Genomic DNA, 13703 nt, shown 5'->3' with positions numbered 1-13703 from the left:
TTATTTGCAGATTGGTGTGGTTTCTTTGCCCTCTATTAGGGATGCTTGCAAGAAGTTGTTCCATTTTCTTGGAGCTGCTGTTTTATCCTGCTGGTTTCAAACACTGGTTTCTGAAAAATACGGTTCTCTTGTCATTGCACAGTGCTAATGAAATCTATATGATTGTTTAAATAAGAAAGAACAGAGCACAGATACATATTTTCAGTAATAGAGGCCTATAATTTCAATGGAATTGAGAAGCTGACTTTTCAGTTTAACTTACAGAATGGCTGTCTTTCAGGCTTTTTTGATACTGAGTGAAATAGTAAAAGAGAATGCAGTATCAGCTTCAGTGCTTCCTCTTCCGCCTCAAATTACAAAATAGACCTGGTTACAATTGTAGTACTTCATGTTACATCAACTTTGGGTGTCTCTACTGATTTTCAGTCAATTGTGTGTATAATTTTAAATGAGTGCAATGTGCAGATAATCTGCAAATGTAGGAAGCCTGTTATTTGGTACATATTCTGCCAAATATTCCAACTTTAAGAGCTATAGTAAAGCTAGCTGGCTGACCAAACATTAAAGTGACCTGAGATTATTCAAAGAGGAACTTGACATTCTAGCTATTAAAAGAAGTCAATTTTCTGACAGTTGCTATAGCAATGTCTTATTTATAACAAAAGAAAAGGTTTCTGAAACTAAAAAGATTTTAAATGAGTATGTTTACAAGACATGTGAGAACTGCCTACAGCACTAAATGTTAGTTTATTATGTTCTGGCTCTCTAATAGCACAGAAATTACTTGAATTTTCTTCTATAGGGCCAGTGTATTGCCACATGTTTTGTTCCAAAAGTATTAGCATTTTAATAAATGGTGACCTAAATTCCATAGCAAGAGTTAAAATATAAAGAAATAAATTCAGAATTGCTATTTTTAAAGATCAAGCAGAAACTGCCAGGCATTCTGCAGGCGTATCAGTACCTGAATGCAGTTATTTCAGCTTTAAACTTCATTCATTCTAGTCTTTGGAAAAAGGGCTAAAAGCAGTGTAAATCTGAATATCAATTACAGGATGTCACACTGATACTAATTACTATGATCGACATTTTCTGTACTTCAGTGGTGAAGTTCTACAGACTTTCTGATCATTGGAGCTGGTAAAATATTCCTTTATGATACCACTTTACATGATACTGAACTGGGGAGATGCTGTTGACTCTCTGGGGAGGGATGAGAGATCCTACAAGAAAGATTTGGATAGACTGGAGAATTGAACAGTAATCAGCACCAGGGAATTCAACAAAGGTAACTGACCACCTACTGGTATTGCATCTGGAATACAGTAACACTGGATACAGGCACAAGCTGGAAGGTGAGTGATGGTGAGCAGCTCAGCAGATCTGGGGGTGCTGCTGACAGCAGGCTCAGCACAAGCCAGTGGTGTGCCCTGGTAGCTAAGGGGCAATCTGTTTTTTAGGATGCATTAAAGGCAGCATAGACATCTGATGGAAAGAGGTGATTATCTCACTGTATTTAGCATTGGTGCAGCCTCGTAATGAACATTACATGCAGTTCTGGGCTCCACAAAAAATAGCAGATCTTAGGATATTTGAATGCGACCAGAGGAAAGTAACAAAGCTGGTAAAAGGGCTGGAAGACATGTCTTACAGAGGAGGCTGAGGACACTTGGGTTATCTGGTTTGGAGAAAAGGAGGCTGAGAAAGGAAATGAAAAGAGAGAGGTGCTGATCTCTTCTCTCTGGTAAGCAATGATTGAACATGAGGTAATGGCACAAAGCTGAGCCAGGGGAGGTTCTGACTGGATATAAGGAAAAAAATTTTTATTATGAAGGTGGTTAAACACTGGGACAGGGTTCTAGAAAGGTGGTTGATGTCCCACAGCTATTGGAATCTAAAAGGCATTTGGATAATTCCCTCATTAATATACTTTAACTTTTGACTAGCCCTGAAGTGGTTAGGCAGTTGGCCTCAACCTTTGTGTAGGTCCCATTCCATTCAAGTTCAGTTAATTGCTGAAAGTTATTTACTGACTACAGCCAGAATACTGCCCAATACAAGGTAAGTGTTATTCTGTGTTTCTTGTCTTCCTTCAGTACTGCAAGGCCTGTAGCGTAACTTAAAAACAAGAAGTTTGAAGAAACTTCATGGAGAAATAGATTCACCTATTGGCCATCCCATTAAAATTACACAGCTCAGGAGGTTTGCATTTGGGACAGAAGAATAATGATGTGAAATAAAATAGGTTAGCTATTTCCAGAAATGTAGTTGGAGAGGGAAGTGTTATTTTTGCATTCGTGTTTGTTTCTGTTGCTATTCTAACATCTCCAAGCAATTGGAACAAGCTTTGATACTCAAAGATGATGTCCCGGTGTTGTGGGTCTGGTTTCATAGAGTTATATATAATAAATTGGTTGAAGTGCTATATAACTGTAACTTTCTCTAGTATAAATAACGTTTCACTCCACAAACTACTAGTAGGATTTGGGAAGCTGGAGAAAATGCATGGCTGAAAACTGATATAAAAAAGAAATGAGTCCATCAAACTTTTCCATGTCCTCTGGCAGTAGGTGGGTCCCAATGAGCTGTGCATGCACTTTCCTTAGCTTTCCTTTTGCTGTTACATACTCAAAGAAGGTCTTATTGTTTTTCATATCCCTCCTTCAAATTCCTGCTAAGCTTCGTCTTTCCTAATTCCAGCCTTCTGTATGCAAATAATTGTTAAAACTGCCTTCCTCTTCCTGAAGTTCTATATCAAATCTTGTTTTCCCTTCTTATCTTCCTGTTACCTCATCAACTTTTATTAGTGGTTACTTTCTTATAAACTGAGGCAGAACAGACAGTCAAAGGTGAAGCCATCAGTAAGACTCAACTGAGCAACAGTCCAGGCACGTAGCACCCCCTGGCAGATGTGACATGAGAAACAGAACTTTGAGGCTACTGTTGTTACTTGCAAGCATATACAGTAGAACAAGAGAAGAGAAGATCTGTTCCACCCTGGCTGCTGTGTCAGACCCAGAAATGCTAACTTCCAGTACACGTTCTGATAAAACAGTAGAAAACAGAACTACCATGTACCTATCCAGGGACATTCCAAGGCACCAGGCCTGCATCCAGCATTCCATGTGGAAGATAAGCTGGAGGAAAAAGGATGTGAGATGATCACTGCTTCCTCTACAACTTGATGTCTGTCTCATCACAAAATAAGCAAGGTTATAGTTCGAGTTGAAGCTGGCTCTAGAAGCAACAGAGTATTGGCAGTATTACCTTATCAAAAATCCTGATGGCATTTGCATGTGAAGTAGCAATGAGATGTGTTGAATTAGCTCAACTATCTCTGCTCCTGTGATGGATTACTTAGGTTGTAGATAATCTCTAATTAACTATGTATGGCACGATGTTGAGTATCATCTTCATAGTTAAAAATCCTAATATGAATGGGGACTTCTATAAAATCCAAATAAGAAAAAAAGTACAAAACCTGTGTTTTTTTTAAACTGCAAACTGTAAAATGCAAATGTGAAATTAATGGCACAAATTAAAAAGCAATTTCTTCTCAGAAAAGACAGCAGAGCCTCTCTCCACTATCTCATACAGAGTAAGAATAACAGACTAAGAAGAAACTTGTGGAAAAGGTGGAACTTGGTAATGCAGAGGTGTTCTTAGCCCATCAGAATGTAGAGACGGGAGAAGCTTGATGAACAGATGATATTTCAGCTCAGTGTGATAGGAAGAAAGAAGTAATAAAAGAGATTAACTCAAGGATGTGGGGCAAAACCCACATGATGTAATGTGCATACTTGGTAGAAGGCAGTTTAATCTCAAGGTCTTACCTGGTGACCAGCTGACAGCAAGTTTCAGTTTAAGTATAAACAAAGCACTGAGAAAAATCAAGATGTTATGATACAGTCTTTATTTAGCAAATTCATAAGCTGTATCTACAAAAGCAATTTATATATGCAGAAAAATGCTCTTGATGATCTGCCAAAAAGTTATTTTACAAATCCATCTTTCTATCTTCACTTCTTTCATCTTCATCTAAGTTCAAAAGACGAGCTGCACAGCCAGTGGGTGGGAATCAGTAAACAACCACACAGTTTGTAAACATCACAGGAGGGAAGGAGAACCGGTGTGAGAAACATTAGGGACACGTTGCACTATACTGTGATTACTGAAATTACCTTGTTTACTGTCAATAAGCCTTACAGCAATCAGAAAACTTTTTAGTTGAGTTGACCTACTTTTAGCGGTAGCATAACATTACAAGCTGTGATGCAGATCAGGTTGTTGTTCCTAGCTGATCATGTGGTGGCACTGTATGCTGATGAAACCTAGAAAATGAGTCATCTGAGGATGTCGTTTGGCAGCCTCTCCAAGAGAATGTGCAGAATAAATACTGCCAAAAGCCATAGTGCAACACTTAGCAGCAAACTCCAACCACTTACTGTGCACCAGCATTAGCATTGATCTGATCCTGAGGAGAACTGGAGCACATTAAAGAATAAATAAGAGAAGAACACACTACTATTCTTGTTGGTTTAGCACTCTAAACCAGTTCTATCCTAAGTCAGATGAACATTAATGCCAGTATGAAATAGAAGAAATGATGATGACCCTTTAGGCAGCAGCTAGCTGCTAGGTTTGCCTGTTTTGGCACTACAGCTAAGCATAAATGCGGCACAAGGACGCAAGAAAGTTCAAAGTTAGAACAACAATTTGATTTAAAAGCCATCTGAAACAGGCCAGTCAAACTAGCATCTTTAAACACTGTCACTGCACAAACCTTGACATACCTTGCTGACACTGGAAAGTCCATTAAGCTTCACCCTGAGCTAGGAGATACTTAAAAAAAAAGAAAGTAGAATTTTATCAACATGAGCAAGAAGCATTCAGAACAAACCTTGGATTCTGACTCAGTCTTAAAGTATGCTATGAATCCAGGTACTGTTTACATACCTAATATATCTTGCTGTAAACTGCCTATAATCCAGAGTTTTATTATTCTCACCATTTAAATTTCAAGCAAACATCCAAAGCAGTGCAAGAAATATAGAAATACTGTTCTCTTGTTCTTCCAATTTGACTCTGATACTATAAAACAAAACAAAAACCAAGTAGCTAGCAGAAAACAAAAGCAGCAGAAATTCTCAAATGCAATCCTGTGGATTTCATTTCAGTAAAAGATAAGAGCAATAAGAAATGGCATCTGAACAAGGCATGACACAATGCACACATCAGGATTATTGAACAGAAAACGTCATTAGTTAAGTGAAATTCTGTGACGCCCTTCAGTAGGTAACTTTAGCAAGTAGCTTTAATTAAAAACAACTCTTACAACTCAGAATTTTATCTCCACACATTTTTCTTTTTTTTTTTTAATGTCCTTGGAGGCTTGCCAGTAATTTCTTGGAGCCCTGAAATAAGAATTTGGAGTCAGATACGAATTCTGGTTCTGATTCTACTGCAATTCCCTATGAAATCTGACTCCTTGAAATGTATTTTTTCAACAGCAGTCTTTAGCATTCAGCACTGTGTGTGTCTCTGCAGAAATTCAAGACTATGTAAAATCCTACCTGTAGAACAAACTAGTAGTCAGACTGGAAAAGTAAATCACAATCTCTGAATAAAAAGCATCGTATCAATACAAAATACCTGATTTAGCAATGACATGCATATCTTCTATTTTTTCATTCAATCCCATAATTCCCCAAAGTCTCAGAGAAAACCTACGCATCCTGTTCTGTTTTGTTCCTTCAAGATAAGGAAAGAATCCCCAACATTCTTGTCTTTGTTCTTCACTGGCACTTTATCAGCTACCCATCCTCACTGATACGCTCTGGATTATTGCACAGCCTTCAAATCTGAACATCCTTCATTCACTTCCTTATGTTTATTTCATAGCTTTCCATCTACATTCAAGAGGTATTTTCTTAAGAAGTTTCTGACAGCTTTTTCGGTTCCTGAAGTGTTCTTATCAATTGTAATTGCAGGTGGTAAAACAAGGTGATTTTTCTACATTTTCTGTTTAAATGGAAAGCATACAGTATTTTTCCTTTCTAAAAGCTTAGTCAAGCAAAACGCAGTAAGGTTTTATCACTCCTTATATTCTCTACATTTTCACTGCAACATTGAAAACATCACCCATCTACTTTCAGTGAAGTCTGGTTTATAGTAAACCCCATGAACTCCTGCCAACAGGAACTCTGCCATGTGCAAATATCAGGTTCTTCTGCAACATCCAACAAACAGATGTTGTGCCACCAATTATTCATCAATTCGTCACCTCAGACAGAATTTGTTTTCACCATGTTTGGATTTCAAGAAAAGCTACTAAAATTGAGTAAGTGAGTTCATCTATCAAGAGTTCATCTTTATTTAAATTTATGGTAGTTTCTCTTAGTCCTGTCTATTCCACTTCTCAGTTTCTTCTCATTATTAGTTCCTTTATGAATAATGTTGCCTTGAGGTGTACCAATAAGCAGACATTTCATCAAGCTATGTATCTTCACACGGCAGTTCATCAGTTTTCATTAACTCACTCTTGCAGTTAATAACCACATAATGTTAGATGAAGTTGATATTCAGCTGTACTAAAAGGAGATAATCTGCAAACACCATAACATATGGCATCTGCCAAAGCATCACATTTATTCTAATTTTTGCTACATTGTAATAAATTCTTCAAAACTTGTTCTAACTTCATGAACCTAGTAAAACACATTAGTGTTCACTGGTTTTAAACATCCCTTACCAGAAACTTTGCTGAAGTTGATTATGCAATTTTCCCAGGTTCTGTATGCAATGGAAACAGTCATCATACCACATATCTATTTAGAAAATGCTGCTTATTTCTAGAAAAAGTAGATGCAGGTGCTCTGAAATAGAAATCTATTTACCAACATACTCGTGTTTCTGGCACCACAGCAAACATCACTAGTATTGGTCATCTGTTAAAACATTATGAAAGGAGAGGTGAAGGAAAAGATGTTCCTTAAAGTTAGAATTGCATGTGGCATGCAGGTAGTGATGTCATGGCTATAAACCATAGCAGGATTATAGAATCCTAGAATGGCCTGGGAAAAGGACCGCAGTGATTATCCAGTTTCAAACCCCCTGCTCTGTGCAGGATCACCAACCACCAGACCAGGCTGCCCAGAGCCACATCCAGCCTGGCCTTGAATGCCTCCAGGGATGGGGCATCCACAGCCTCCTTGGGCAACCTGTGCCAGTGCTTCACCACCCTCTGTGTGAAAAACTTCATCCTAATATCTAACCTAAACCTCCCCTGTATCACTCAGTTTAAAACCATTCCCCCTTGTCCTATCTACTCTTGTGAACAGCTGTTTCCCCTCCTGCTTTTACGCTCCTTTCAAATACTGGAAGGCCACAATGAGGTCTCCCTGGAGCCTTCTCTTCTCCAAGCTGAACAAGCCCAGTTCCCTCAACCCTTCTTCATAGTAGAGGTGCTCCAGCCCTCTGATCATCTTAGTGCCCTCCTCTGGACCAACTCCAAGAGCTCCACGTCCTTCCTGTGCTGGGGGCCCCAGGCCTGGATGCAGTGCTGCAGATGGGGCCTCACAAGAGCTGAGCAGAGGGGGACAATCACCTCCCTCTCCCTGCTGCCCACCCCTTTTTTAATGCAGCCCAGAACACAGTTGGCCTTCTGGGCTGCAAGCACACACTGCTGGCTCATGTCCAGCTTCTCATCCACCAGGACCCCCAAGTCCTTCCCACAGGGCTGCTCTCAAGGAGATCTTCCCCCAGTTTGTATAAATACCTGGGATTACTCCAGCCCAAGCACAGCACCTTGCACTTGGCTTTGTTGAACCTCATTACGTTCTCATGGGCCCACTTCTCCAGTGATAGAAGTTATCCATTATCCCAGAAAATTCTACTAGTCAAACCAATCTCATTATCAGAAAAAAAAATCTGTGGCTGCAAGTATTCTCACAGGTTCAAACAAAATGTGTACGTTACAGAGACCATGATTTATAACGAACACTGGAGGTGAAACTAAGGCTTAAACAGAGCTTGCAGCATACTTGAAGTGCACATTATTACGTGAAGTACCTTCCCTGTGCTTTTAAGGTACTTATGGAGAAACATTAAGAAATGTAATTCCCTGAAGTCATTATAAAGATACGCTTCTTTTATACAAATTATCCTAATTAAAAGGAACAAACAAAAAAACCCTTCGGATAACACACCCATTTTTTTCACAAATTCTAATGACTTAAAGACAAATTCTTTGGCAGAGTAACTGCCACTCAGCTTCTAATCCAGACAGTTATTTGTTTTGTAGCGTAAATTATGCTGTTTCTCTTTACAGGTGTTTCCCTTCAGGCACTTAAAAGTTCTCCTATGTATCCTTCAATAAAAATACAAATTGTACAGTGAAAAAGGAAAAAATCTTGAAAATCTATCAGCTGCAAGCTACTGTGAACATTAAAAATTATATTTAGATTACTATATTTCTGTACTGTGCTTAAGCAATGCCCTGTTACACATTCTTCCTCTCTTGCCCTATTTCAAGGATACCTTCAAGTATCAAGGACACCTTACAAAGTCATTTAACCACATATGTAAATTTGTCACCATTTCATCAATCTATGCAAATATAAAACTAATTATTTAAGGAATCAAATCTCTTGACATTTTAATCCATCCCACTATATAGTTATTGAACTATAGAACCATGTAGATCTGAAACGCAATGCCTTCCAATTTCTAATTAGAGATACATGTGACTTGCATGCAATATCTAACTTGTCTGGCTGGAAAAAAAAAATCCAAAAAATAAATGAATCTAAATGTTTTAGTTTAGCTAATAGAATAGCTATAACCAGTGCAATTCAAAAAGTTGCAACTCATTTTCATTAGAAGATTTACACTGGAGATTATGTAGTCTATTTGGAAATAGAACAGTGATACAGATTACAGACATTATAAATACGAAATACTCCATAGCCATCTACATGAGGCTGCCACTGATTTTAATGAATACAAACCATTCAATATTCAATAACTTTCATGTATTTTAATAGGTTTCCTGAGCTACCTCATTAGCAGATTTAGATGCAAAATGTAAATTAATATTTTAATTAAGCTAGTAGTACTTAAATATTGGGTAATTTGCCATGTATGCCTTGCTTTGATAAGAGCCTCATCAGGCTTTTTACTGCGTTCTGAACTACGTAATACTGTTACAAGCACTTCACTAACATAAAACTCCTATCATATCTTTCACCTTTTGTGAAGAGTAGAAAGCTGTGACATGAAGCAGGTGCTGATTATGGTTCTATCTTGCATTTAGTGGCAAAAAAAGCATCCCGTTTCCACAGCAAGAAAATCTAGAGTTTCTGTAGCTGGAGTGTTTGCTGTCTCCTCAAGTTTTTTAGACCAGCTGATGAAAGGTCTGCCAGGAGCACAGTGCGGTGCTTTGAAAGGGCTGCAGCTACATTCTAGCTGAAAGCTAGAAAGATCTGTTCAGAACAGATCTTGTACTATCTAGATGCTTATCAAGGCCTACTGATCTGCAGTCCTATGAAGAGTTAACAGACAGGAAAGCAATGCATGGGGTTTAGCTAATTTTTATGCCTTCCTTCTTTGATTGCTCGCAAAAACAAGAAAAATGTTTCTGAACTTTCCCTCAGTTTATCATATGCATTCTGATACTTAACACACTGTACAACTTACTTCTGATCTACTCATTGCTCATTCCTGAAATTTCAATTTTTGTTTAGATTCAGCTGATCTGATCTGTCAGGCTAAGGAAATAATTTGATACAATGATGTATGCATAGAGTATAAGAATACACAACAAATACACCTACCAAGCTTTCCCACTAAAAGCTTCTATGAGTGCTCTTCAACAAGTCTTTGAGGTCAAACAATATTTTTGAAAGTTTCAAGTGACTTTCTTCAAATAAACTATTCTGTCATACCCAAAAGGTAATTTCCAGTTATCTCTCAGATATATGCGTCTTAGACTGTAAGTAACATCAGACATTTTCTGAATTACCCTTGCATTACAAATCTGTATGTACAAGCTTGCAATCCTTTTATGTTCTAGATGTTGTTGGTAAAGAGATTTTAATGGGACTTTGATAAGAAAATTTCTCCAAACCAACAGCACTCCACAGTTTTACAGTCTTATTTCACAGCTCTTTTTAACACAGCAGAAAACAATGCAGCAGATTGGAAAGATGCAGAAGGAAAAAGTTGCAATAGTTCTATAACTGCAAAATAGCCCCAGTACAGGAAGGATGTGGAGCTCTTGGAATGAGTCCAGAGGAGGGCCACTAAGATGATCAGAGGGCTGGAGCACCTCTACTACAAAGAAAGGTTGAGGGAACTGGGCTTGTTTAGCTTGGAGAAGGGAAGGCTCTGGGGAGACCTCATTGTGGCCTTCCAACATTTGAAAGGATGTTCAGTTCATCCCTAGTGCCACATGCATTATTACCTATGTAATTATGAAACAATATGTGCTCAACTTAATTTATGTATGCATTGCAACATGCATGCAAGAAAAGTACTAAATTTGTCCATGCGTCCTTGAATTCAACACATAATTTAATCAGGTCCTTCCCTACTGTGACCAGGTAACCCACATAACTTTGAGCTACAATCTTAGCGTTCCTCTATGCACAGTTTCTGGTTGGACATACACACACTACCTTAACTCAGTATCTGAGAACAATATCACAGGTGATAAAGCAGCAGCTTGCTGCTGCATTATGCTTGGAAGGCATCTTCTGATGCACCATTTGTCATTGCCATCATGGCATACAAACAACCCTGTATAGCAGATTGCAGCTGTATATTACAGAACAGTTGCTCTCAACCATAAAAAAGTTCATGTCAACTCATAATTTTACTAAATAATTAGGAGATTCAAGAATCAGAAAATCATTCTAAAAATAAAATCTGTGCATGCTAATGAGAAAAAGAAATCTACATAAAGACTATTACCTGCCAGCCTTATAGCTACAATTATTATAGCTAATTATATATCTGCAACAAGGGAGTACTTCGTCTCCTACAATCATTTGGGAGTCCTCAAAATGCCCTCAGGTGAGGGAAAGCAGCAAGGAACAGATTAACTTTGTAAACCCTGAAAGTTGAGAAACTTTCAGCCAGTAGAAACAGTGATATCCACACTCCTTTCAGTAGTTGCAGTTCTTTCTTCACTTTGTGCCTATGCCCTGGCACTATGTCAGGAATTTTAGGGCCAGGTACAGATTTTTGTTAATTGGCAATACTCTAAAATGAATAAAAGATACTGATCTGCTGGAAATGCATGTAGCTGATGCCAGCTGATGTAACTGGCAGTAAAAGGAGAAAGATTCATTATTACTTAACTCCCATTTATATCAGCTTGTAAATATAATGCCAAGTACTCCTGCCCACTGGCTTCCAGAACACAAGATACCAGAAATACTGAGATACTGCAACAGTGAATTACAGAAGTAGAGGATAATTTCTCTCAGAAAATATAATGCAGCAACTTGAACTGGTACTAAAATTGCTTCCCAGATGCATACAGCTCATGGGTGCTTGGCTGTTTCCCTGCTGATAGGCTTCACTCAGTCAATAAACCTTAGGAGAAATGGGATAGCTGGACAAACAGTAAAGAAGTGGCTGGAAGACTTCCATAGTGGTAAGGACAAATGAACTCACTGAGGATACCTCAGTGTTCCTACAACACGGCAGAATGTGGGACACTCAAGTCTTATTATTACCAATTTTTTAATGCTAGATTTTTACTTTGTAATAGTTAAGTCATGGAAGTTAACATGAAGGGATGAATTAGAGTGCTGTGTGGAAAAATACAGTGCCAAACCAAGAACAAATAATGACATAAAGCTGTAGTTTTACTTAGGTCAAAGTTTAAGTCTATGTATCCCACCATTTATTTTTTGAAAAACTTCTCTTAAGCTCTGAAGCTGTAAAGTCAAATAACCAGTATGCAATGAAAGGTCTGACTAGAAGATAATAATGGAAACCTTTTTCACATACTCGTGATAATCCTGCTTTTTCCAGCATTTCTAAATTGCTATTTTAAATCTAAATTTCATGGTTAAATATAATTGATTTGGAGCTGTTCTGTAACTGACCAATCTTACATGTTGGCCTAATTACTAACCTGATTCTATAGATGTTTGAGTTCAATGTCAGATGAAACGCTGTAAAAATGCAGGCTAGATTAAAAAAAAAAAAAAAAAAAAAAGGTAATTGCAGTATAAGCTATTTCTTCATGAATGCCTGCATATTGAATGACAGTCTGATAGCAACCTTAGCCTTCCATTTGCCAATTGCTTTTACCTATTTCTCCTAGTATAACTATTGAAGCAGTATTTTCCCCTTGAGATTGGTTTCCATATCTAAGGATTTGAAAGGCTGCACAAACATTGGCACCACTAGTAACAGTAACTTTTTTGTAGTTTAAACAGAACAAAAAGTCTACTTGTACTTTTTTAAAGCATTGCAGCTGGGAAGCCCACCTGTATCATGGGTTGCATTAAGAGGGGTGGCCATCAAGACAAGGGAGGTAATCGTCCCCCTCTCCTCTGCCCTTGTGAGGCCCCATCTGGTACAGAGTACAGCTTTGGGGACACGCAGCACAGGAAGGACATGGAGTTGTTGGAACGGGTCCACTAAGATGATCAGAGAACTGGTGCACCTCTCCTATGGAGAAAAGTTGAGGGTGTTGAGCATGCTCAGCCTGGAGAGTGCTCCTGGTAGAACATACCGCAGCCTTTCAGTACTTAAAGGGAGTTTATAAGCAGGAGGGGGACAGCCTTTTTTTGTGTGGGCAAATAGTGGCAGGACAAGAGGGAATAGTTTAAAGGAGAGGAGATTTAGGTAAGATGTTGAAATTTTTTACTCCAAAGGTGGTGAGGCAGTGGAACAGGTTGCACAGGGGAACTGTGGATGTCCCATCCCTGGTTCAAGGCCAGGTTGGATGGGATCATGAGTAACTTGGTCTAGTGGATGGCAACCCTGCCCTTATCAGAGGGTTGAAAATGAATAGGCTTTAACGTCCTTTCCAGCCCGACCCATTCTGTGAATCATTAAAGGAGCATTTGAAGACAACTCTGTGCAGTACGAACACTAACTGGGAAATGTGGAAAGCACAAACAGGTTAATAAAGAAGGGGAGGGGGGGGAGAAGAGGCCAATACTAGCTTGTTTAATGCAAAATCGCTCACTGAGGTGTTACTTACAACTTAGAGTTGTTCTGCGTTAATTTAAGGAAGATCCAGGACATGCGGGCCGTAACTTTCACCAGCTCTGAAGGTTTTGTCCTTTCCGCAGCTCCCCTGAAGGAAGGAAGAGGCAGATAAAAGCACTGATAGAAACACGCACTGCAGACTGACTCCTGAAATTACCCTCAGGCACTCCTTGCCAAGTCTGCTGCTTGGGTGACGCTCCTACAGCGAAGAAAAACGACAGGCTTTAGTCGGGGAGAAAAAAAAAAGAGAAAAGATCGAGTACCGATGGCGGGAAAGAGAGCGGGTGCCGGCAGGGCACAGCCCCGCCCCGCTCCTCCCGTGAGGCCGCCAATGGGCGGATCGCAGGACGCGAGGCGGGCGCCGCGGAGGAGCTCGGGGCTCGACCGGCCGGCCTGGAGCGCGCGGGGTTTGAGGCGTCGCTCGGGCGGCCGCAGCAGCCCGCTCCGCCCATGGCCTCCGCGCTGGTAAG

At 39.3% G+C, this 13703-nt stretch overlaps 2 protein-coding genes across 3 annotated transcripts in view; one reads left to right on the top strand and one right to left on the bottom strand.

The window, feature by feature from the left end:
- The window catches only part of TMTC3 (transmembrane O-mannosyltransferase targeting cadherins 3), a 1052995-nt gene that overhangs the window by 527279 nt on the left and 512013 nt on the right, over positions 1-13703 (bottom strand). The gene's annotated exons all lie outside the window — the stretch shown is intronic.
- The window catches only part of POC1B (POC1 centriolar protein B), a 41832-nt gene continuing 40827 nt past the window's right edge, over positions 12699-13703 (top strand). The window contains exon 1 of one of the 2 annotated variants that reach the window (XR_007374731.1): positions 12699-13698. Coding sequence is in view for 1 of the 2 variants with exons in the window: in XM_048934645.1 (XP_048790602.1) it covers positions 13684-13698 (15 nt within the window). In the remaining variant the exon portion in view is untranslated. The remainder of the gene's footprint in view (positions 13699-13703) is intronic. The other variant, XM_048934645.1, reaches the window with a different exon arrangement.

Source organism: Lagopus muta, chromosome 1, assembly GCF_023343835.1.
Source record: "Lagopus muta isolate bLagMut1 chromosome 1, bLagMut1 primary, whole genome shotgun sequence".
Taxonomy (NCBI): Eukaryota; Metazoa; Chordata; class Aves; order Galliformes; family Phasianidae; genus Lagopus; species Lagopus muta.
The sequence above is the reverse complement of the archived record's forward strand: the minus strand, read 5'-3'. Positions and strand labels throughout refer to the sequence as shown.